General features: G+C 62.3%; 1 protein-coding gene across 2 annotated transcripts; it reads right to left on the bottom strand.

Moving 5' to 3' along the window:
* Positions 1–109: 109 nt before the first annotated feature.
* On the bottom strand, positions 110–22,524 carry PHRF1 (PHD and ring finger domains 1). Of its 2 annotated transcripts, none has more exons than XM_043451230.1 (18): positions 22,400–22,524; positions 18,664–18,779; positions 18,276–18,374; positions 15,009–15,223; positions 14,388–14,471; positions 12,872–12,990; positions 10,291–10,388; positions 9,873–10,048; positions 9,339–9,465; positions 6,640–6,767; positions 6,001–6,182; positions 5,530–5,649; positions 4,929–5,083; positions 1,838–4,324; positions 1,487–1,707; positions 1,036–1,305; positions 825–953; positions 110–431 (listed from the first exon to the last, which is right to left on the bottom strand). In XM_043451230.1, the coding sequence occupies exons 2-18, from the start codon at positions 18,755–18,757 to the stop codon at positions 288–290; spliced, it is 4,848 nt and encodes a 1,615-aa protein (XP_043307165.1). In that variant the 5' UTR covers positions 18,758–18,779; positions 22,400–22,524; the 3' UTR covers positions 110–287. The 2 variants fall into 2 exon arrangements, with proteins under 2 accessions (XP_043307165.1, XP_043307166.1); XM_043451231.1 differs by having other exon boundaries at positions 18,276–18,371.
* Between the last annotated feature and the right edge of the window lie 743 nt (positions 22,525–23,267).

The following is a 23,267-nucleotide window of genomic DNA, read 5'->3' as shown; positions in this document are numbered from 1 at the left end:
TAAACTCGAGCAACTATCTGTGAAACACAAGGGAGCAAAAGGCTGACTAGCGAAGTGCCCCGCCCCGGGCCCCCCCTTTCTCACCACCGTTCAAGTACTGAGCCAATCAGACGTTTCTAAAGAGAATCCATTTTTGATAAATTAGAACACAATGGGAACAGTGTGTATCTATAATGTACATATAAAAAAGTCCAGTTTTAAACTACGAGCAAGACAGGTGCACAGACCACGTGTGATCACAGGAACCCTGAAGACGGGAGGGCGGGGCGTGTCCCGTTTTCTGCTCCTCAGCCCTCCGCGCCCTGGGCGGGCGGCTCCTCGCCAGCCTCGGCCCGCCGGTGTCTGCGCATGTGCCTGTACTTGTCCACGTAGGCCTTCACCAGGTTGCCCACCTTCACGGGGTTGATCTCCCCGCTCTTGCTGTGGCAAATCTGGAGAAGGGGGGGCGGGGGGACAGTGACCCAGACATCCCTTTGCGCCCAAAACGGTCATGGATCATGGGGACCAGGCCCTGGGGACCCTGTGAGGGGTGGCGGGCAGGTTGACATGCGTCTGTCTGCTCTGTCCACAGGGTGGCTGACGGCCCTCCTGAGGCGATCTGGCATGTCCGCCTCTCGGGGCGGGGGGCTCATTTTCCTAGCCGTTAAGTGGGGTTAAAAGTGATGTTGCTCAAACTCTTTAACAACCGCTCACAAACAGCCGCCTTTACACCCCAAGCACCTAAGTGGCCGGCTACAGCGAGGGGCTATGGGGTGTGGCCACGCAGCCCAGGGCTCACAGGCCCCTCCCACCTCCCCAGCCCAGGGCTCACAGGCCCCTCCCACCTTCTGCACCGCCTTGCGCAGGATGTCCTTATACTCGTCCTTGGTCACCTCCCTCTTCTGGTAGAAGGGCTTGATGGCCAGCTTCACCTCCTCCACGGCCCGCTCCTGCACATGCAGCTTCTTCATGTACTGGGGGCGAGGACACCGGTGAGGGCTCGGCGCTGGGCTACTGGCCCGCGCCTGCCCCTGGAGGAGGAGCAGGGGGTCTCACCTCCTCATTCTTGGCCTTCTCTGGGGCTGGCCTGGGGGGAGCTGTCCTCTCCTCAGAGTTGTTGGCAGCAGCGGTGGTGCAAGCGTGGCCAGCGGGCTCTGAGGCTGCAGTCGGGATGGTGGACACTGGGGCCAGGCTCTGGGCCACCCCGCAGCCCGGGAGGGGCAGGCTCCCCTGGAGGAGGAACTGGACCGCGGGCTGGCTGATGGGTGCATACGGCGGGACGCCCGACGGCAGGGCTGGGCCGGGGGGCAGGCTGGGGCTCTGTACCTGGGCGAGAGTGCGGCCTGCTCAGCCTCGGCACACTCAGTACCCCGTGCCCCCAACCCCCCACTTCTGAACCCAAAGAGCCCAGGCAGCAAAGGGCTGGTGCGTGCGGCCCTCAGCCCCAGCCCAGCCCAGCCTGCGTGGCCTGGGTACAAGGCCACATCCCTCCAGCCCAGGGGCCCACCTGAGAGGGGTCAGTTGGGGGGAAGCCAGGCTCTGGAAGCACATAAGCAGGGGCAGGCGGCTCAGAGAAAGGTGCCTGCTGGAGCCCAGCCACGGGGCCCATGTCATCAGATTCCCAGACTCCTTCCGGGGGCTTCTGTGGCCTGTGAAGTGGTGTCTCTGGGGGCCAACATACGGGGGTGGGTGTTCTGGGGCCCTCCAGGCCACAAGGCTGCCTCCTGGCTGGAAAATTTCAGAAAAGCGTCCTGGAGCAAGGACCCCAAGGAAGGTGCCGCCATCCCACCCCCATGACCAAGGCGGCCTGGGAGTCACCCAAGGATCACTCTCCGCCCCCACCAAAGCGCCTACTCACACAGGCCTCTGTCGTGGGCAGGGGCCCCACAGTCCGCCTCCTGGAGGTTCCAGGTGACCCTCTTCACCAGCGCCTTGGCCCGCAGCAGAGGGTTCTGAGAGGGGCCTTCCTCCTTCCCCACAGGTGTCCCGCCTGGGGCCTCGGCACCCAGGGCGCAGGGCACTGTGGCGGCCTCGTCTGCGTCCTGCTGGAGCGAGTGCTTCTCCTGGGGGACCTCGGTCCCAGGCGAGGGCTGTGCCACATCTTCACCATGGATCCGAGACACCTCCCTCCGGATGACAGCCATGGCCAGGCTGGTGTCGTGCTGGGGGCCCGCTGGGGGCATGGTGGGCTTGGGCAGGAGGTCGCGCTCCGGGGAAGAGTCCGTGCTCTCCGGGGAGGGCGGGGAACTCATGTCATCAAGCTGCATGAAGATGGTGTCACTGGAAAAGTCCTCAAAGAGGTGCCCCGCCTCCACAGAGTCGCCGTAGTCCACATCCTCCGCTGGACACTCGGCGAGCACCTCCGGGACTGGGACAGTCTTGTCGACTTCTGGCCCTTCTGTTAAGCTGTCTGCTCCCGCTGAGGGTGGGGGCCCAGCCGGGGACCTGGCCGGGGGCTCCCTGTCTGGCCTGGGCTCCTCCTGGGGAGGGGGTGCTGGAGAAGCCTCTCTTGGGGCCAACTTCCGCTCAGGGGAGTGGGGGTGCGGCCGCGGGCGCTTCTCCCTGGACCGAGGGCGTCGGTGTGCCCGGGGCCGGTGTTCCGGGCTAGGGGACCTGGACCTTCGCCGCCGCCTCTCGCGGGAGCTGTGCCGGTCCCGGGGCCGCCCCCTCCTCTCCCTGGGGTACCTGGGGGGAGAGCACTCCCTCCCCCGAGACCTGGACCCTGACCGCCGCCTCTTCTTCCTGCGGCCCTCGCGGTGCTCGTGAGACGAGCTCCCAGGGCTCCCAGAGCGGGAGCGGGACCTCCGGTGGCTGCGGCCCCAGGAGCCTCTGCCCCGCTCCCTGCTCTTGTCCTTCGCCTTCTTGCGCTTGGTGCGCTCGTGGCTGCTGGAGCACTCGCTAGAGGACCTGCGGCCCCGGGCCTTGGGCCGGTGTCTCTTGGGCTGGTCCTCGCCCGCTGCCGGCGAGGCAGACCTGGAACTCCGGTCTCCTGAGCGGGACGAGCGGGAGCCCGAGCGGCCGGCGCAGTGCTCCCTGGTGGCTGCCCTCGGCTGTGGGCCTCTCTTCCGGCCGCGGGAGCTGGACCGGGAGCGGGAGCGGGTGGGGGAGCGCAGCTCCACAACCCTGTGGGTGGCCGCAGGCGGGGTGTCCGGGCTGGGTGGCGTGTCAGGCTCCACCACAGTCACGCAGGTCACCGTCCGGCCTTCGGAGCCGAAGAAGGAGCTGCGGGTTGGCAGGGCCTCCTCGCCCCAGGTCTCCGGGGGGGACGGCTGCTGTGCCTGCGCGCAGGGCTCCTCGTCCTGGAGCGCGGACAGACTGGAGGGCCCCTGGGGGGGCTCCGGCTCCTTTCCCGCACCGGTCTGCACCGTGTAGGAGGTGACACAGCGCGCGGGGGGCAGTGCTGGGGCCTTGGGACTGTCCACAGAGATGGTTCGCGTGATCTCCGAGGGCAGAAGGCCCAGACGCTCAGGGCTGCTGTTGGCGGAGCTGGAGTCGGAGCCCGTGGGGTTGAAGGGGTCATAGATCTCACTTTTGAGCTGCTTTGTCTTCCTGACAGAGAAGAGGGGTGAGGGGCTCGCCCTCCTCTGCACCTTGCTGTCCACCGGCCGGAACGTGTTACAGAAGCCAGGGCTGAGCAGTCTGCCGGAATGGGCTGTGTTCCCAGGAATGTTGATCCTGAAACTCTCAAAGGTGGAGCCAACACCCTTTCCCCGGGTGGGCCCCAGCGGGCTGGGGGGCTGGGGGGCCCCCCCCGAGCGCGTGCTGGGCTCCTGCGCGCCCCGGTTGCTGGGCTCACCCTCCACCCGGGCCCCGCAGCCAGGCTGTCCAGGGCCCTCCCTGCCCGTCAGCCGGCTGATGCAGGAGCTGGGGAGCTCGACGCCCTGCCTGCTGGTGGGAACCTCGTCCCCCCGGCTGCCATCTCTCCTGATCTTTGGTATTCTGGGGAGCTCGGAGATGTCTGTCCGCCTGGGAGCTGGTCTTGGGGCCTGGCCCGGCACTGTACTCTTGGAGGGCGAGTCCGAGCTGCTGTGTGAGACCTTCAACGCCGCAGACCCGAGAGGCAGAGAGTGCTTGCTGTCGCCGTTAAACCGGTGATCCTCACTCTGTTTTATACCAGGTCTGCTCTCACTAGACAAGGTCTGAGACTGGCCCAACCTAGGTGTCACCGAGGAGTCAGGCTTTGCCACTGCTCCCGACAGGAGTGCAGGGACATGGGTGGGGGTGGGGGCGGCCCTGCCCGGGCAGCTGGGCCCTGAGCTCTGCGGCCCGCTTCCTGACTGACGCCCACCGGCGCCTTCTGGCACTCTGGATGGACCAGGTGAGTTCCGCTGAAAAGAAACTGGCACTGAAAGACAAAAGGCCAAGCGCCGGAGGTCCCAGCGGCCCCTGTGAGGAGCGCACCTCCCCCAGCATGCCCTCCCTACGCGGCGCAGTTTCCATTCCTGCTCGCTCAGCTCTGCGCGTGGAGGGTGGGGCCGTGGGCTCTTCAGGCTGCAGTCTGCGTCCCCTCCTGCTTGCTGCACTGTCTTTATGCTATCTGTGGGTCAGAAAGGGCCTGGGCCCTGACGGACCCTTGAAAAGGGGGCAGCACCCCAGGTTACTGCTGACTGCAGCTGTATGGCCTAACCTGCCCTCCACGGCCAGACCCACTCCACCCTGAAACCCGCTGGGGCCCAGGTCTGTGGAGAGGGCCCTGCGCTGGTTCCTGGGGCTGTGAGAACAGAGAAGCAGCTGTACTGCGGCGAGGAGGGCCAGTGGGCTACCTGGAAACCCCACCACCAACTGCGTTATCAGCAAGTGACGGAAAGCCACCTTCAGCGCCCTCACCCACTGCTCGGAAGTAAACCCTAGGGCCGCTGGGTCGGCCACACGCAGACTGCCTCTGGGACGCGTGGCCCCAAGCTTGGGCGTGCGGAGGGCAGCAAGGGGCCGCGGGCACAGCTGCTCACCTGCCTTCTTGGCGCTGAGGGAGCCGTCCCGGTGGATGACGATGTCGGCGCCATTCATCATCAGAAGGCTCTGGCCAGACAGGATGCTCCCCAGCAGGTCAGGGCTGGGCTCTGCGTCCACTTCCAGCTGGGGGGCCGCGGTGGGAGCACTCCTCCTGCAAGCAGACCGGGCAGGCCCTGCTGTCACAGCCCCTCCAGCCCTGGTGCCCCCCGTGCAGGCAGGGACCCCGAGGGCAGGAACGAGACCCGCCCCCCAGCAGCTCCCACTGAAGGACGGCGGGGGGAGGGACAGTCGCGTGCGAGGCCCTCAGCCCCAGCTCCACCAGCAGGCGGGCGTGCACAAGCAGTCTGACTGTCAGCTGGGGGAGAAGGCTGGATCCGTGCCCAGCCCCCGCCCTGTCCCTGCACCCCCTCCTTGTCCCTGCGTCCCAGGCCCCTGGCTTGGGACTGGCCGTAGCTCTTCCTCACCCACGAGCTGGGGAGAGGCCACAAGAGGTCTCAGGGTGCCGGGTGGCAGAGTGCCCACCCGCCATGGAGTCTACTGTCCTCGGAGGCCTGCGCCCCACCTGCACCCCATCCTGTCCTGCCCCCCGGGACACACCTGGAGAGCCCCATGGAGACAGGTCTGGCTACAGGCTGGTGGGAGCGCAGGGCTGACCGGGACAGAACCCTCCTCTTGGCGCTCAGAGGGGAAGCAGGGCTTGCAGACGCCTCTTCACCACTGGAGAAGAACACAGGCCAAAGGGCAGGTGACCCTGCACGTCCAGGCCCAGGGAGCCTCCCACCCACCCTCCAGAGCGAGCGGCCCCTCAGCAGGCCCTGTGACTCAGTACCGAACCGGGGCCCTGCGCAGTGACCTTGTGTCAGCAGCTGCCCCAGCCTCTGAGTCGGGAGGGACGGGGGCAGACACGCCGAGGGAGCCCAGAGCTCTTTTCACTCACCACCTAATGGGGTCTGAGAGCCACTCAGAGCAAGGAACTTCACAAACGCAAACCCCGAGAATGAGCCAGGCCCCACCGGAGGTGGCATGTCCACCGGCCTGAGGGAGAGAGCCCAGCCCCTCTGCACCCACCTGTCGAAGGGGTCCAGCTCATAAGGGTCTCCAAACAGGGAGAGAGAGGCTGCCCCGATGTCGGCACGCATCAGTCCCAGAGACGGGTCTGCAGGCTTGTACACGGAGGGGGTGCAGGCTCCGCGGGCCGGCCCGCAGAGGCCCAGCGTCCGTGCGATGCGCGAACGAGCCGTGGCTTCATTCTGAACCCAGGTAAGAGGGAGAAACGACAGGGCTGAGATCCACGGCCTCAGGAAATGCCAGTTCAACTAGGAACCCACGGCACCAAACGGGGGGCAGAGGGCTGGCCGCCCCGGAGTCTGAGGGGCACAGGTACTCATCACACAAGGACCCCGCCCAGGCCTCACTCCACCCGCCTCACACCAGGAGCCTGCTACCCTGGGCACAAGCGCCCGACAGGTGGCGGCCTGGCCCCACAGGCCCCTGTGGTTCCAGGAGCCACTCTGCAGTGCTCTGAACACACCTCGCTTCAACCCCGTCCTCAGTCCACGCTGCAGAAATGTGCGTCTTTATCGGTGAATCTCCAAGTAATTACAGAGACGCTCCTTCCGTGCCTCCCACTGCCCCCCCACCCCCCACCCCCCACCCCACAGCACACAGGCCTGAGAGCTTGCCTAGTGAGACCCCGTCCAAGGCTACCTTTATCTTCTGTGCTTTCCTCTTCTTCACACGACCCAGGCGTTTCTTCAACCTTGGCCCTGAGCCCCTGCTCTTTGCAGACGATCTGGATGGGGCTTTCTTTCTTCCTGACGCTTTCTTCCGTCTTCCTGCCAAGAGCACGTTGACAGCACTCACTTCGCTGTGTGCCCCAGCCCGCTGTCCCCGAGAGACTCGGCTGACTGACTGTCCACCCCACCTGGGGGCACCGCTCCCTCACTTCTTGGTACGGGGTTTCTACACTCGTCCCCATGGGGGGGGGGGGGCGGCCAGCACACAGCGAGGACAGGGCAAGTCTGAGCCTACTCTGACCTCCAGACCTGACCACTAGAACCAGCAGGGAGATGGTCTATACCACTATGGAACAACACTAAGTCAGAAGACACAAGTCCAACAATCAAGAGTAAAGGAAACCAGGCCTCCAGCTCTGGATCTGCTCAGTGGTCTCACCCTGAGGAGTGCTCCCAGAGGCTGGGAAACAGGGGACTTCACGGTTCGTTTCCAGCAAACACACCGAGGATGACCCTGCACAGCCAGCAGCCACCTGGTGCTCTGGGCGATGGCAGGAGCCCAGGCAGCCACAGGGGGCCCTGGGGCCGCACTGCTCCCACAGCCCTGGAGCAATCAGGAATCTCAACCCAGAAGTGGGTTCCAAGGAAGACAGAGATCCACCCTCGTGACTGTGCGGTGGAAGCGTGTACACCGAGTCCGGGTCCCTGAGCCCATGATGAAGCTGAGAGCCCTACGCATTCTCCACTGGAGGACGCTGCCCAGCTCAGGGATAAGAACTAGTCAACAAAGGAGCAGGCCCGGTGCCAGTGAACCTGTGCCGGCCTCAGAAACCACACTCTGCGAAGCGGCCCGTCAGGAGGGAGCCGCTCCGCCGTCTCCTCAGTAACTCGCAGACAAGAGACCAACAGAACTCCACCCACACCTGAACCAGCCTCGGGCCTCCAGCCACTCAGGAGGCGAGATCTGCCCACCAGGAGACCCGCTCGTTCCACCCCATCAAGAGGACAGAGACACGTGACACGCAGCCCCAGCACAGCACAACGCTTTGGCTCCAGCTCCACGTAAACTACTTTAAAATTCCATCACATTTGTGACACAATTAGAACTTCCGATGCTGACAGGCTGTGTCACGAGGCTGTGGAATTACTACTCATCTCCTCAGGTGTAACAACGGCCTCGGGGTTAAGTCAGAGGAAACACTCCCTCTCTTCCAGAAACATGCTGCAAAACACTTACAGGTAAAATGAGGATGCGCTTCAAAGTAACGCAAGAGGAGAGGGGGACACGGCCGGGCCCTGGGGAGAAGGTGACGGGGCCTGTGCCCGAGTCCCTCAGCCTCCACAGCTGTGACCACACCTGCAGAGACGTGACAGCCGAAGTACAGGGGGCTCAGGACACAGCAGAGGCGAGCCCGCCTCTCCAGGTGCTGCAGACGAAGGGTGAGCTGCTGGGACTGAGATGTGAGGTCACGGATGTGACAGAGTCAGGGGAAGACAGGTGAAGCGGAACCTCTCACCTGAGCCTGCAGTTCAGGGATCAGCGTGACCTCTGGGTACAGAGAACCATGACCGCCCACCGGGAGCCCTCAGGTCTCATCTCTACACCCAGCCTGTCCTCTGAGGAGGCCTGGGAGCGCAGGAAGACGGGCCTGTGAGCTCCAGGACACGCCCAAGATGCAGGACATGAGGACCAGCCGGGCAAGAACGCGGCGCTGCTGCAGGCGCAAACTGCAGCTGGGAGCGGGGTGGCCGCCTCTGACACGGCCCCTCCCACGCCAGCCGGTCTCCTCCTCTCTACCGAGCCAGAGCGGTAGACACACCCACCCACGAGAAGGGATCCGCACAGCAGCTTCACCGCAGAACAAGCCAGACACGCAGCACAGGCAGAGGGACAAGCCGCAGCACGTCCCTCACCAGGGAACAGAAGTGAACCTACACACCCGCCACATGGAACCCCAGGTCACTGCTGGTGACAAACCAGAACACACACTCAGCACCTCCCGAGCGAGAGCCACGGACGCAGAGAGAGCACCGACAGCAGGGCCCGGCTGGAAGGCTCGCTGGCCTCACTGGGAACCACGTGCCCAGAGTGGATGCATTTGTCACGGCAAATATGTCTCAATAACACTGGTTTTCAAAAGGCCACAGATTGTAACCCACTCAATGAAACAGGAATCCATGTCTTCTGATTCACACAAGTAGTCAAGCAGGAGGGCCAGCTCCTCTACGGAGCAGAATTCTGACCAACAAATACAGACAGAGCACAGAGCAGGAACCGCCAAGGATGCTGACCTTCCGTGAAAGCTTCTGCCTGGGAGAAACCGAACTTCCTGGGACAAAGTTACCAAGACTAACACAGAAAAAGCCCAGAAAATGTGAACAGCACTGCAGCTGCACAGATGCTGAATTACTTCAACGGTCCCCACCCAGGGAAGCCAGGCACAGGGCTGCCCGGCCCAAAGGAAACAGCACGAACCTTCACATGGACCCTGCGGGCTCTTCCTGACCCACTCGGGGAGGCTGTGTCATCTGATGCACACTCGGGGTGCTGCCACACCAACAGCCCCCCAACAGGGTGTTCAGAGGGACTAACCAAACCCAAACCCCAGGCCTGCAGGGCCTCGGGCGCAACAGCAGGGACCTCGGGCAGCCGGAGCTGGGAACGCCTACCTCCCTTCCTCCTGCGGCGGGCAGGGGCGCGCGGCCCGGGGCGCTGGTACACGGCTGTGCTGAGCCCGGCAGCCACGGCTTCAATGGTCTCATCCAGCAGAGAGGACACGAGGTACCTGGGGACGCGCTGCACGGCACAGGATGGTGGTCGGGGGCGGAACCACCTCAGACCTCTCGGGGGAGCCTGGGGACCCCGAGCCCCCAGAGCTGCAGCGACAGACATCAGGCTGCGGGGGCTCCCGAGTGCCCACAGGGAGTGGGGTCTGGGGAGGCCTCCTGACGGGCAGGTCAGGCACGAAGGCAGGAGGAGCGCTCCTGGGCCTTGAGGAGAGTGGACCATGGGCCTTGGCGGTGGGGTCCTGGGCCCAAGTCAGCCACGAAGTCCCTCAGCCCTCCGGGTTCAGCACTACAGCCCCTGCGGGTGACGGCGCTGCCCAGCACCCCTGGGGCCAGCTCTCGGCTACTGCTGCCGCCTCAGGCCCCCTCAACGTTGCTCCTTGCACACAGCCAGCATGGAAGGCCACAGGCACCCACCTGGAACCTCCTGGCCGTGGAGATCCGGTTCCGGTTCACTGTCGCTCGCACCCTCTCACTCTGCCGCGTCCTGGCGATGGCCCGGGTCCTCCCCGTGCGGGGCCGAAGCCGGCTGGTGGTGGGCACCACGTCAGCCAAGAGCAGGGAGACCTCCTCCTCACTCACGGGACCCGTGTCTTGGAAGAAAACACCCTGGGCTGATGCGCACTCCGCCGTGCCCTGGCCCTGGCAGGGGGAGTCGGGAACGGAAGGCAGGGGGCACCAGCCTGGCACCTAGGCCCTCAGAAGCCCCCCCGCCCCCACACCGGAGTCCAACTGGAAGCCACTCCTGCCAGACAGCCCGACGCCATCTCCCTGGGCCAAGGTGCCCGCCCCCATGGGAAGGGTCTGGGCTGCCTGAGAGCAGGCAGCACGTTACCAGCGGCAGAAGCGGCCCCGGGGGCAGCACATTCCGGACAGAACCACTCATCCACAGGCACCTCCTGGAGAGGGGGGTCCAAGCATTCCATGTGGTATCTGGGGGACAACAGGGTGTCTGAGCCTCACGACGGCGCCCCGCACGTGGTGCTGTGCCCTTGTACCCCCCATCCAACCCTAACCCTGCAATGCGACTGCATCTGGAGATGGACCTGCAGGGGTGGTGAAGTTAAGTGAGGTCACCAGGGTGCAGTCCAGGCCCTGGGACGGGTGTCCGAGAGCAGAGCGGGGACACAAAGCCTCCCTCGCCCCGACAGCAGCACTGGGGCTCCGCCTGGGCTGACTGTGATGCCCCTCACGAGGACACGGGGCAGGCGACTGTGCCTGGAGCTTGGGACCAGTCTGCTCCCTTCTCTCTCAGGCATTCTGGACAGCTGGACCTCCACCACAGGCCTCGGGGCATCTCTGCCCTATGGAAGGACCCCCAACAGCTGCTCAACTCTTCATGGGTCATGTACTATCTGAAGCCACCAAACTGGCAGCTGGATGGGTGGTGCCCACCATTCCTGGGAGGTGGTCTCCAAGGACGCGGTCATTAGGAGGTCCTTTCCTGCCCACCACCATGGAGGTGGCCCCGCGCCCCCCAGCGCTGAGGAGCTACACCCGCACCAGTTCTGCACAGTGACATCTGCCCCGTGGTGGTTCCTGACTTGTCCTGAGGCGAGCAGCCGGGGAGGAGCCGCCAGCGCCGGCACCCTGAGGACTCCAGACAGCGCCGACCACACGCTGCACACCCGAGCCCAGGCTGGCTGCTGCTGCAGAGCCTCCTGCTGCTCCCAGCTCTGCCCTGTGTGAGGCCGCAGGGAGGCAGAGCCTGCCCCGACCCCCAGGCTGGGCCTCACCCAAGCACCCAGTGGGCGGACGCACAGGCTGACCCCCAGCACCAAGGAGCACCCAGAACCCAAACTAGATTTCAGCCTGAGAAATCCCTCTGACGCAGTGAGGCTCAAGGACACCACCCAACACTGAGCGGCAGTGTCTCACAGAAACGTCTCCAAAACTGAGCGCGGTTCAACTGTGTTCTCACCACCGCACCCCAGGATCTTGGCGCAGAGGCTGGCGGGGGTGGTGGGGGCTCCACCTAGCCAGTCTGCACCCACAAATTCCTCCAGGGAGAAGACAGCTGCAGGCTCAAGCCCAGGAGATGCCCATGGCCACTCCTCAAGGAGGCCTGCAGCACTCACACATCTACAGGAACGACCCCCTCCCACGGTGACGGCATAGCCCTGGCGTGGAGAGGTCCCCAATCACGAATAAATCCCATTAAGTCAAACACAAACAGGGGGAATCCCTGGTGGTTCAGTGGCCATTTCACTGCCAGGGCCTGGATTCAATCCCTGATTAGGTAACTAAGATTCCACATGCCCCGTGGTGCAGTCCCTATACCCCCAAAGAGGTAAAAAGCTTAAAGAAAAACTAAGACTTGGCAAACGAACAGCCCCACCTGGGACTCCCCAGTGCCCCAACATCCATGAGACCGCCAAAAGACACACAGGCTGGTTTCAGGCTCAGGGAAGCCAGAGGCAAGGCTGGTAACCATGCCTACGCCAGGACCAGCCTCTCCTTCCCTTGCGTGTGGCCTCCCAGACAGCGTCCCGCAGTTCCAGCCCCTTCCTGCTCAGCCACCTGCACTTGGGAAGAGAATGCGGTCTGCCCCACGTCCCACGGTCACGGTACATGATGGCAAAATCCGTGGGCTGGACACCAGGGCCGCAGTTCTGCCCTCCACATCCAGAGTGACAACAGGCTCAACGTGACGCCCCCAGACACGGCTGAGCTCTGGGGCTGCCGCGGCAGGCACGCCGCGGTCAGACCTCCGGGGCTGTCACAGGACAGGATGTAGCCGACAGCCGTGAGGAAGGAGGGAGGTCTGTGTTCTTAGTGGTGTAAGCCCTGAGGAGGGCCCTGCTGCCTCGGGGCAGGGAGACGGCAGGAAGCAGGCCCCGGCGGGCGGCCCAGGCAGCGTCTGCTCCACCCCACAGGCACCAGCCCTCCAGGACCCACGCTGCTCCAGAGCGAGGAGCGCGCCTGACGGGAAGCAGGAGCCCCCACCGCGTGGCGGGACGACAACCACAGGCTGCCGCGGACACAGGGCACAGCTCAGCTGGAAGCCCATCCTGCCTACCCGCCCGGCTGGGGGCGCTCCCCACGGCCTAGCCTTGCACACTGGGCGGGTCCCGCCCGCCCACACCCCGCGTTTCCCGCGTCTGCCCTCCGTCCTGAGGTGTAGGGTGCACCTCTGCAAGCAGTCTCAGATGATGGCTGGGAATGGGGAGGGTGTAAACGGCAGTGAGAAGCAGCCGCAGGGAGGGGTAGAGGGGATGGAGCACGTGAGCTGAGGCCAGGCCAGTGGGTGCAGCGGCAGACGCTGGGGTTCAGATGACCTGTGGGGGCTCCCGGCGCCGAGCACAGCCAGGGAGGCCTGTGGGTGTGATGCGCGGAGCAGCGGCCCACAGACTCCCCTCTAGCACATCAGGGGGTTCCACCTCGGAGCCAGGCCAGAAAGACGGGGAGGGGCTCACCCAGCGTCGCAGCCGTCACAGAGCAACAGGCGGTCCTCCCGGTCGCTCCGGCCACACACCTCACAGAAGGTCGGGTCTTCATCCTCGTCCTCCCCGAGCTGGGCACTCTCCACTGGAATCTGGGGACAAGAGCGCGCTGAGCAAACAGCAAGCAGGATCCAAGCCCCAGAGCCATTCGTATCATCGTAAATCGACCCAAAGCAGATTCACTTGCACGGCTTCTGTGGGCCCAGGGGCTCTGAAGTAACACGCACGTGGTGGTTTTAGCATTTTCTAACCGTTTCAGGACAGCGAGCCCTGAGAAAGAAACTACTCAATGGAGAACAAGGTGTGCGCTGCCGAAGGACCCCAGGGCAGAGTGACAACGAGCCAGGCAGGCCCGTGGGCGGTGCTGCAGAGTGGGGAGGCGGCGGGCAGACACGGACCCGGGCCTCTAGTGGGTGCTGCCCCTCGACAGTCACTGCTGCTCCCCACAGTGCTGCCAGCACGCACCATCTGTGGGGGCGAGCCGCCTCGGTCTCCTGCCCCGAACCCCACCCCGAGGAGCAGCGTCTGCTCCTCCCTCCCCGCCGTGCTCCCCACCTTTGTTCCCGCGCCAGGCGGGCACTCAGGGCCTCCCCACGCCTCCCGGCTCTCTGCCAGATCCAGACCTGCTGGTGTGAGGGGCCCTGCACCACCTCTCCCTTCCCGCAGAGGACGGCTCAGGGCCCGCCCTCACTCACAGGTACTTAAGCAGAGCCGGCCTGCAGGGAAAGTGCCTGCACTCCCGCGGCCTCTGGGCAGGACAGCAGAGTGCGGGAGGGCACAGGAGGCCGTCCCTGGAAGGATGGGGGCTGCGGTCACCCACACAGACTTGGGAAATCTGCATGTCCAGAGCGGAGTCCCCACCACCTCTGGCTCCACAGTAAAAACAAAAAACACATCTCCAGCTGCAACCAACCCACTGAGAAGAAGTGCGGCAAGTCTGTATCAGCAATCGTCTCTGACAGCACCCTGAGGCTTGCAGGGACCTCCCCGACCAGGGACGGAGCCAGGGCCACGACAGTGAGAGAAGGGAGTCTTAACCACCAGGACACCAGGGAACTCCTTCTCTGAGACTTTCCTTTTGTTGAGGAGTAGAGTTAGAGACTGTGGAGGCCCCAGACAGCAAGGAAGACACCTGTGCTCAGCTCTCCTGGTCCTGCCCTGTGCCTTCAGAAGTCTGGTCCCGAGAGCTGGCCGCCTCTCCCAAGTCGGGGTCCACCCTGACCTCCCCCCCCGTGGCGCCATGGCTCAGGAAGGAAGAAGCTCAGAGATACACAAGAGGCGCGTGGAGGGGAGGGAGGGAGCCCGCACTGGCCAGGCACACGGCACCACCGCCCACCCGGGCTTCAGGTCCACAGCTGCAAGTGGCACTTCAGCAGATTTCTCACGTGTACGCAACCAGCACTTCAGGAGAGCAAAGCGCCTTTTGAAGGCAGGTTTTCCCATGAGATGCGGACCAATGTAATACACATGAGGGGGCACCTACACTTACCTTCTTCAAGATTTTACCGCCAAATTGAGCTCGAATACAAATACATTTAAATATAATTCGATCAACTGGACAGGAATGGGCATTCTGTAAGAAAAATAAAAACTGTATCATAATCTTGAATCACTGTCACTGTTAACACCACCTCAACACAATTTCTCTTAGGAGTCAAGAGTTACTTTCACAAAAAAGAGCTGCGGCCACTCGTCCTTGGACTCACCCTTCTTTGAGTTCTTTCACAAAGTTCAGAAGAGGGGTGGGCAGTGCTTCCAGAGCTCACCCTGCAGCACCCACGACCCCCGTGTGCGCTACTGCTGCGCTCACGAGTCAGGCCCCGTGTCTGTGAGCTGACCCCTCAGCACACACTTACCAGCCAGCTCAGCCATGCAGGCTGCCCTGGTTCTCCCGGGATTTCTGGCCACAAACCCCCTCTTCTCGTTCTGTGCTCCCCAGAGTGAGCTTCACCAGCCACCCAAGGGCCCAAAGCGCAGACAAAGCAGAGACTAGGCTCGGACGCCACCTGGGGCCCCCCAGCCCCACCATCGAGCAGAGACCCAGACCACCGAGAGGCCGGCCAGGGGCTGGTCACCCACACAGAGCCCAGCCCGAAGAAACACCGTGCACCTTGGACCACTCCACGATGCAATCGAGGCAGAAGTAGTGGGCGCAGTTCTCGGGTGTCCCCACAGCCTGCTCCCTGAAAGCATTGAGACAGATCGGGCAGCTCTCAGAGTCGTCATCAGAATTAAATGCACCACCGGCTTCCAGCGTTCCCTGAGTATCTGTCACTGCTGCTAACGTGTCCATGTCGTCACCATCTTCCTCAGAGTCCTCGGAACCTTAAGAGGCAAGGTTACAAGTCTGTGAACTGGAGCCCAGGAGGCACGAGGCCCCAGCTGCACTTGGAGCCGAATCAGAACCCCCGCAGGAGGCAGGCAGCCCCCAGGGGTCAGCGGGCCTCTGGGCGCAGCTTGGCGGCCTCTGGAGGACACCTCACTCCACCAGCACCTTCTTAAAGCTGTCAGGGAGCTGCCACCTACAGGGAAGGCCTCTCCTCCAGGGCTCTCATTTTTCTTTCCTCTGGGACCAGAGACCACAAATTCCTAACCAGGCAAGCTGCACACCACAGCCCTTATCAACCTCCAAAAGGTTCCGAGGCCATTCAGCTTCAACACAGCAGTCAGTATGTGCTTCCGTTTTCTCTCCCCACTAAACCCCAGTAAATAAAGATACAATTCACAGTGACACCGGACAAGACTAGAGGCGTGGTGGGCGGGGTCCTCACACACCCGAGACCCTGCTGTTATGTGAGGTGACCACATACGCTGGAAGAGCAGTTTTCTCTGGCTGCTTGTACTACCCAAAAGAACAGGGGTTGATGCACCCTGTCCACTGAGGCGTGGCCTCCAGGACCTGAGCGAGGAGGAGAGGGGGTCCCACCCAGGCAGAGACAGGACGAGAGCCCCACACTGTGGGGCCTGAAACCCAGCAACAAGCCGGACCCTGGGGGAGGACCCTGAGCCTAGATGAGAACGGTGCCTCTGCGACCCCTTTATGTCAACTGGGCAAGACCTGAGCAGAGGACTAGCCACTGGTATTTGGACTACTAACTACACTGAGACACCAAGTGTGCTATTCTCAGCCGCTGTGTTTGTGACAATCTGTTACAAAGTAAGACAACTAAGCTGGGGTCCACAAAATTCTGGAGAGTGGTTTGGCGCAAATCCGTGACTGGCTAAGGCCAAGGGGGCAGCAGCAGGTGGAGCACGAGAACCAGGTGCTCTGGTTCTTCCTCCAGAATTCCAGAAGATCAGGAGCTGAGGGGCAGGCAGAGAACTGGCATCTGAGGCCACCAGACCCTGTGGCGCCCCCACCCCCAGAGGACGCCCTGGGCGCCCGAGGGCAGCGGCCATCAGCAGTGAGGCGCTGAGGCCCTGAGCCAGCCGCCCGCCCACCTTGTCCCGGAGCTGCGGGATCAGGTCCCAGACAGACAAGGGCCCAGGAGGAGGAAGGTGCAGACACGGGTGCCAGCCCAGAGTGGCAGCTGGTGGCACGTCTGCAAACCCGGGTAAGGTGAGGGCAAGGGTCCCGTGAGCAGGGCAGGACCACCGGGGAAGAGCTGAGAGTGACCTGTGGCGGAGGGCTGCTTGGCGAGGGGCATGCTGAGCAGACCAGGAGGGCGCGTGCGCACCACCTGGACAGCTGGTGAGGCGGCAGGTCAGAGTCCTAAGTTCTCCTCTTTCATCATAAGACTTGAACAGACAATATGTTTCTACAGCTGAAAACTGAGCAAACAGTGACACAAGCAAGTGACTTTCAGGAATCAACACTATGGCAAGAAAAACAACAAGATGGGTAGAAAGAGCTAGGTGCAAGGGGGCTCGGCCGACATGAGACTGTGAGGGTGCAGGTCACGTCTCTGAAGGCAGGCCCTGCAAGCCACCTAGGTTCTCACCAGCTGGAGATCCCCTCCTGGCCCGCCTGTTTCACAGACTGGCGCTGGAGAATGCGGGGTGTCGTGGCGGGTCGGTGCCCCTCAGCTGCAGCCGTGGCCTCCAGGTGCCTGCCCTCCACTGGCACCTCCTTACCCACGGGACTCCTGGGACTCGGCTCTGTGCCAGCTGTCCCCCCAAAACTCTCCTCGCCCCACGACCACCACCACCCCGCTGACCCTCCTGCCCTCCAGATCACAGCTGAGACCTGTCCTTCTGGAAGCTTCTCACCAACCCAGGACCAAAGAGCCCGAGCCCATTCCCTTCCCATGATGTCCCCTAAACACACCCTTGGCATCTATCACCCTGACCTAACTGCTTCTTTACACACTGTCTCTGCCCCAGACGGTGAGCCCCTGCCCGTCTTCCAGCCCCCTGCACCGAGCCCCTGTCCACTGGCATCCAACAGGCCCTCTGATCTCTGCTCCAGGGCTGAACTGACAAGGACCTCATGTCCTCGGCGCCAAGCCCCAACTCCATCTGCAAAAACAAGTGGAACAGCCCCACTGTGACCTGCAGATTCAACCCAGAACCGCCTGTTTCTGCAGAGAAGTAAAAAATCTAACCCTGGGATAACGTGTCACCAAGGCACCCAGGGTTGCAAACTCACGCTGCTCCTTCACAAGCACTGTCCCAAACATGAGGGGTTACCTCTCTGCAACATTCTAATGCTCATATCCACAGAGATCCAAGGACTGTGATAGACCAGGCGGATGCCTCAATATCCACGCAGGTCCCAGCGGCAGTGTTGGAAGGGAAGCAGTGGTGAGCCAAGCTCCCGAAGCCCAGCGCCACATGGGGAGGGGCTGGGCGGGACAGTCTGGGGAGCCCACAGGCCACGCGCCAGCCAGGGCGGCCAGGAAGGCAGTGCAGTGGGTGCATGGCACTCAGGGCAGGACATGCGTACAGCAAAGCTCCCTGCACCAAAGTTCGGAGGTGCAGACTGGGAGCCTCATAAGTCACCCCATGCCTCTGCTGGCTCTCTCAGGAGTCTGTCAAAGAGCACGGGACCCAGGGCTTGGCCTACCCTTGCTCTGTAACGGGCTCCGGGCCCACTCTGCCCGCAGGTCTGTCCAGCTGCACGCTCCCTGCAAACGCCCTTCACGCTACTCCCTATTCTCAGGCACTTTACCCTCCTGCTATCACCAGACAAGAAAGAGACCTATCCACTGTGTCGTCAGCCCACATCAACACAAGCCAGCTGCCCAGCTGAAGACAAAACCCACCGCAGGGGACTGCCAGAGAAGGTCACTGTGTTAGGCAGTGTCACCCTGACAGCTCACAGCCTCAGCTGGCAGGTGTGGTGAAGTCAGCAAGCTCACCAAGGCTGTTTTGTAAACAGCAACCCCTGTCACGGCGCGAGGAGACTCGGGGGCCCCAAGGACGTCCGTGCTCTCACCAGATCCATCCTCCAGGTCCCCGTCTGCATCCTCCTCGTCGCTGTGCTCGCTGCCCGAGTCGTCCTCAGAGGCGCCGCTGTGGGCATCACTGCCTCCTTCTAGAGCAGCAGGGGGAACACAGGCCCGAGGGGCAGTGTCACAGCGGAAGCAGCAAAGAGCAGGGCTGGGCAGAGGACGTCTGCCAACCGGGCTCCTGGCAGCACCCTGCCCCCAGGTCAGGGCAGTGAGGGTGAGCTGGGCAGGGTGGAAGCTTTTGCTGGATTTAAGAACATATTTGTATTGACTACGTCAAAAATAAAGACCAAACAATGTGCTACTTGTGCAATTAAAGGGCAAAGCATGAATGCTCACTCCCCACTCTGGGCGGAGGGGTGGGGGGCGGCTCACCAGCATCACTGGCCAGGGCAGCAGGACAGAGTCTTGGGTGGCCATCAGGCCCCGGGCTTCGGTCCACAAGCTCTTCCAGGCTGTCGTCATCCATCGCTGGACATGGGCGTTCAGCTCTGGAAGAAACCAGGGTCAAGTAAGTCCCTTCTGTCCCAGGCTTTGCATTAAGCTCCCCCGCAAGGGGGAGGGACAATCACTACACATCACCCTCCTGATGACACGTGTCCCCGCCGCACCATAGGAGACAGAATTGGCTCAGAACTGTGAAGGCACACACAAGAGACTGGCTCCTGTCTACAGAGCCACATTCACAGTCAGATGCCAACTTATAACAAACCCAATGTAGCCTCAGACCGGCCGTGTTCTTATTCAGGCACCTGCCACACCTCAACACTCCCCGGGTACCTGAGGCCAGGCTTGAGGGAAACGGCTTATCACAAGCTGAGGCAAAGCGGGGCTTTCAGCAGAGGATGGGCGCCAGAAGGTCCAGGTGCCAAGCTGGCCCTCTGCCCACACTCCCGTGGGATGCCCCCCTCAGCAACGGCTGGCCAGCCCAGCTCCGCACACCTGTCTCCCACGAGAGGCCAATGGCACCAGCTGGGGCTCCTCTGACCTGGCCCCGGCCCCTCCACGGAACACGGCCAAGTCACCTGCCTACCCAGGAGCAGAACAGGGCTGTGGGGAGCAGGGGTCAGGCTGCCATGTCCACCTGCTCCTGGGCTCCTGATCACCAACTGGGGGTGCCGAGCCTGCCTGCTCTGCAAGGCCACTGCCAGGGTAACGGCGAAGACCGAGCCCAGTGACCTCAGACGTAAAGGGACACAAGCACCCTCCTGCACCAGGGCCTCTGACTCTGGTCTCCAAACAAGGGCTCCTTGCCCATCAGGGCTACTCACTTCCCCAGCGCCCCCGAGAGGAGACCCCTCCCTGTGGCACAGTGCGTTTCTGAGTCCAGTCTGCACATCTAAGGAGCAAGACTGGAGGGATGGAAGCAAAGCAAGAACCGGGGCAGGAGGGGAGGCGGACAGCAGTGAGCCCAGAAGCCAGGAAAGCCTCTCCTCCCGGATTCCGCGCAGGCTTCTCTCCCGTGGGTCACACACTGCACACTTCACGTGCATCAACTAGCACCCAGGGCAGGAGCTATCGCCACCACCGCTGTACAGATGCTCCCAAAGAATGGTCCCTGATGGGGCTGAGGCCAGGGCCACAGCCAGGGTGCCTCACATCCCAGACAAAGCATCAGGCTCTGGAACGATGTCTTTTAAAACAGCGAGGGCATGTTAATTTCACTAAATCACCACCTGCCAGATGATGCGTCTATCTGGAAGTAGTCAACTGAAATTATGAACCCCCCTAAAGTCACCACTTTTTTTCTACCTAGTACCATAATGGTGAGAAAATCAGTCAGTCCTGCTAAACTAAGGGTCTGCACTCCCCTGCTTGGTGAGTCAGCAACACGGCAGGGACCTTCGCTATCTTGCACCTGAGCCCCGACCACAACCCCTTCTGGAGACGCACCACCCATAGGATTGGACGGTGCCAGTGTCCATCCAGGAGCACGGCACCCTCCTGTGAGCAAGGAGGTGGCAGGGCCACTGCAGGTAGAGGACCTACAAGCCTCAGGCTGGACCTGTGCCCAGACTCCACAGCGCCACCCTAGGACACCTGCTCCTGTACCTACCTACCCTGCCTGACTGCGTGCGGCGTGGGTCCTGCGTCGGGGACGCTCAGCCTATGAAGGGGGTCAGTGTTCACACCCAGGAAAGTACCAGGGCAAACTTCAGAAAATGTAACCCTCCAAGGAGACCACAGAGCATGCTCAGGGACGGTTCACTCGCACAAGGTCAAAAGCACAAGGAACCTCTGGCTTCTCCCTCAGTAACTGAGACTGAGGCCTGCCTCAGAGCACTGTCAGAAGAGATCAGTGTGGCCACGATGGGGTCTGGTCCACGGGGACTTGCCAGGGACACCAGCTCTGGAGTGAGGCTGACTCCCCATGTCCCTGCACATGTGGGGTTTAATCCCTCAAGCCCTGTGTTCTCCCATCACAGCCAGGGAGGACACTTTCCAAAGGCCGCCCAACACCCCTCTCCCTTCCCTGCATGGTCACACATAGTACCTTCTGGCAGCACCCAGGAGAAGAGCCCGGGAGTCTCTGAAGGTACTTCCCAGACCAAGCAGCTGCGCAAACAGAGATCAACATTAGGGACCCCTGGGAGCCTGTTTCTCCATGAGGAGAAACACTCAAAACACTGTGGGAATGTGACCCTGGCTCAGGACCTACCGGCCCCAGTGGCAGTCCCAGCTCAGATGTGCCTGCCCAGATCCACTATCCCCACCTCCACTCGCACGTTCCAGACCAACGTCCAGGAAGCCTTTTCTGCAGGAGACACCACGGCCCCTCCCAGCTGCTGGCCACCTCGGGCAGTGCCAGCAGTGCTCTATGGCTTTCCTGCTCAGTCTCCAGACTTGGGGGAACCAGGGGAAAATTTAAACAAAAAGTAGTATTTCCCTCTATTTTCAAATCCAGGGAATGAAAGCACCTTTTATCCCAACTAAGGACCCCAAAGGCTTTCCGGTGTGGTCATTGGCAGCTGTGCCATGACAAGAACCTGGGTGCCTGTCCCCAGGCCCTGAGCAAGGGTGTTAAGTCCAGTGGCTCAGGTCCAATGGGCTCGAATCTCATTTTTCATTCATCATCTGCCAAAGCGGCTACAATACCTTGAAACTGTTAAGCTGCAATACAAGTCAAAAAGCGAGAGCCCACCACCACCCCCTCCCCCACCAAAAAAAATTAAGAGTCCAGTAAGGTCTTGGCAGGGTTGAGAGAGACACCAAGAGTCCATTACAGTGGGCTGCTGGGAGAACCAAAGTCAGGCTGGCTCTGTCAGGGCCCTGCCAACAGCCTGATGCAAAAGGAGAACCAGCTATTGTCATTCTGACTCAACATTCTTTCCCTAAGGAAAAACACCAATGGTTCAGGGAGAGGGAAGGCGTGCTAAAGCCCCAGTCAAACCTCACTTCAGCCTCAGGTTCTGTCCAAGTGACCAATGGCCAAACTGTGGTTCACCAGGTGACTACTATTCTGTTGTTGCAGAAGCAAGAAGAGCATATAAACGCCACAAAGTTGACAACGATGTAACACAATCCTTGTTACAAAGAAAAAAGAAAAAAAAAACCATGGGCCGGAATCAGGGCTTAGGTTAACAACCGGCCCTGGCTCAGCATACAGCAGCTGTGTGACGTTGGCAAATTACTTAACATCTCCAGACTCTAATCTACTTATCTGTAAAAACAGGAAGGCCAATACCTACTCCTGACAGGCTGCTATGAAGACTACGTGAGTTAAGGAGCGGGAGACCATCCCAACAACCACACGGGCCTGTCGACACACAGACAAAAACAATAAAAGCAAAGAGGACGAGGAGCTGGAGACGAGTTAGCAAAGGGTCACACTCCGCTCTCAGAGCGGGGAGAGCGACAGCACAGGGGGCGGGTGCCACAGGACGAGGCGGAGGTCTCCTCGCCGCCCGGGAACCCGCCTGCAGGCCCCGGGTCGCCCGGCCTCTGCGCGAGGCCTCCAGCGCCTGCAGGAGACTGCCGCCACCCGTCAGCCCGGGGCCTGAGCAGCGCAGGCCTCGCACCGCCGGGCAGGCCTCAGACAAAGCGCGCGGCGCCCGGAGCGGCCCTCCGGCTGGGGCGCTCTGAAACCCGGGATACCGTGGCCCGCACGTACCCGGAACCGTGCGCCTCGCCGGCCGCTCCCCGACACTCGCCGCCGCTGCCGCAGCCGCCGCCACAGCAAGAGGCACAACTAGGCCCGGCCGCCACCGCCGCTGCCGCCGCCGCGCGCGCTCCTTGACCCGGAAGTACATGGAGCCGGCTTCCGGGGCTCTCCCGCCCCGCCTGTTGGTGGGTACCATTGGGACGAGGGAGGGGAGGAAACGTCTTAGGTAGAGGAGGGCGCCACTACCTGAGCTCAGGTATCTCGAGACCTTGGGAACACTGTTTAATGCGTTGCTGTAGTCCAGACAGACCAGTCTGTTGGAAGAACTTGAAGAGTCTAAACCCTCGCCTGTGGGCTATCCGAGAGGTACTCCCCCGTCTGAAATGTGGTACAGTCCAATCCTTGCTCACCGCCCAGGGCGAATGGGAGCGGACGCCCGGCACACCTAGGGCCCCGCCCCCAGTCCGGGCCCCGCCCCGCGCGGTGGCTCCGCCCACACAACTCCCCCCGCCCCCCACCCCCATCTCTCAGACCCCGAGAGCGCGAGCCGAAGAGAGCTTGCCCGGGTCTACCTGCCGGCGCCCTCGGCCGAGCAGCTTTGGGCCGTCCGTTCACGCCACCGAACACTTGCGGACCCTGTGCGCGGGCTCCGCCAGGTGCTGGGCAAGGACGAGTCCCCAGCCCAGAGTCCCGCCGGGGCCGCACGCAGTAAACAGTGAAGCATGTGGATGGTGCGCCGCTCGGTGTGTGAGAAACGGATTCGTGCTCTGACAGAAGAGCCGAGTCCCGGACTCGGGAGCCAGGAGGACTCGCCGGTGGTAGTTAGTGGGTGAGGAGGGACCTGGCCGATAGGTGCTGGCGGAAGGGGCAGCTGTGG

This window comes from Cervus canadensis, chromosome 29 (genome assembly GCF_019320065.1).
Source record: "Cervus canadensis isolate Bull #8, Minnesota chromosome 29, ASM1932006v1, whole genome shotgun sequence".
Taxonomy (NCBI): domain Eukaryota; kingdom Metazoa; phylum Chordata; class Mammalia; order Artiodactyla; family Cervidae; genus Cervus; species Cervus canadensis.
The sequence above is the reverse complement of the archived record's forward strand: the minus strand, read 5'-3'. Positions and strand labels throughout refer to the sequence as shown.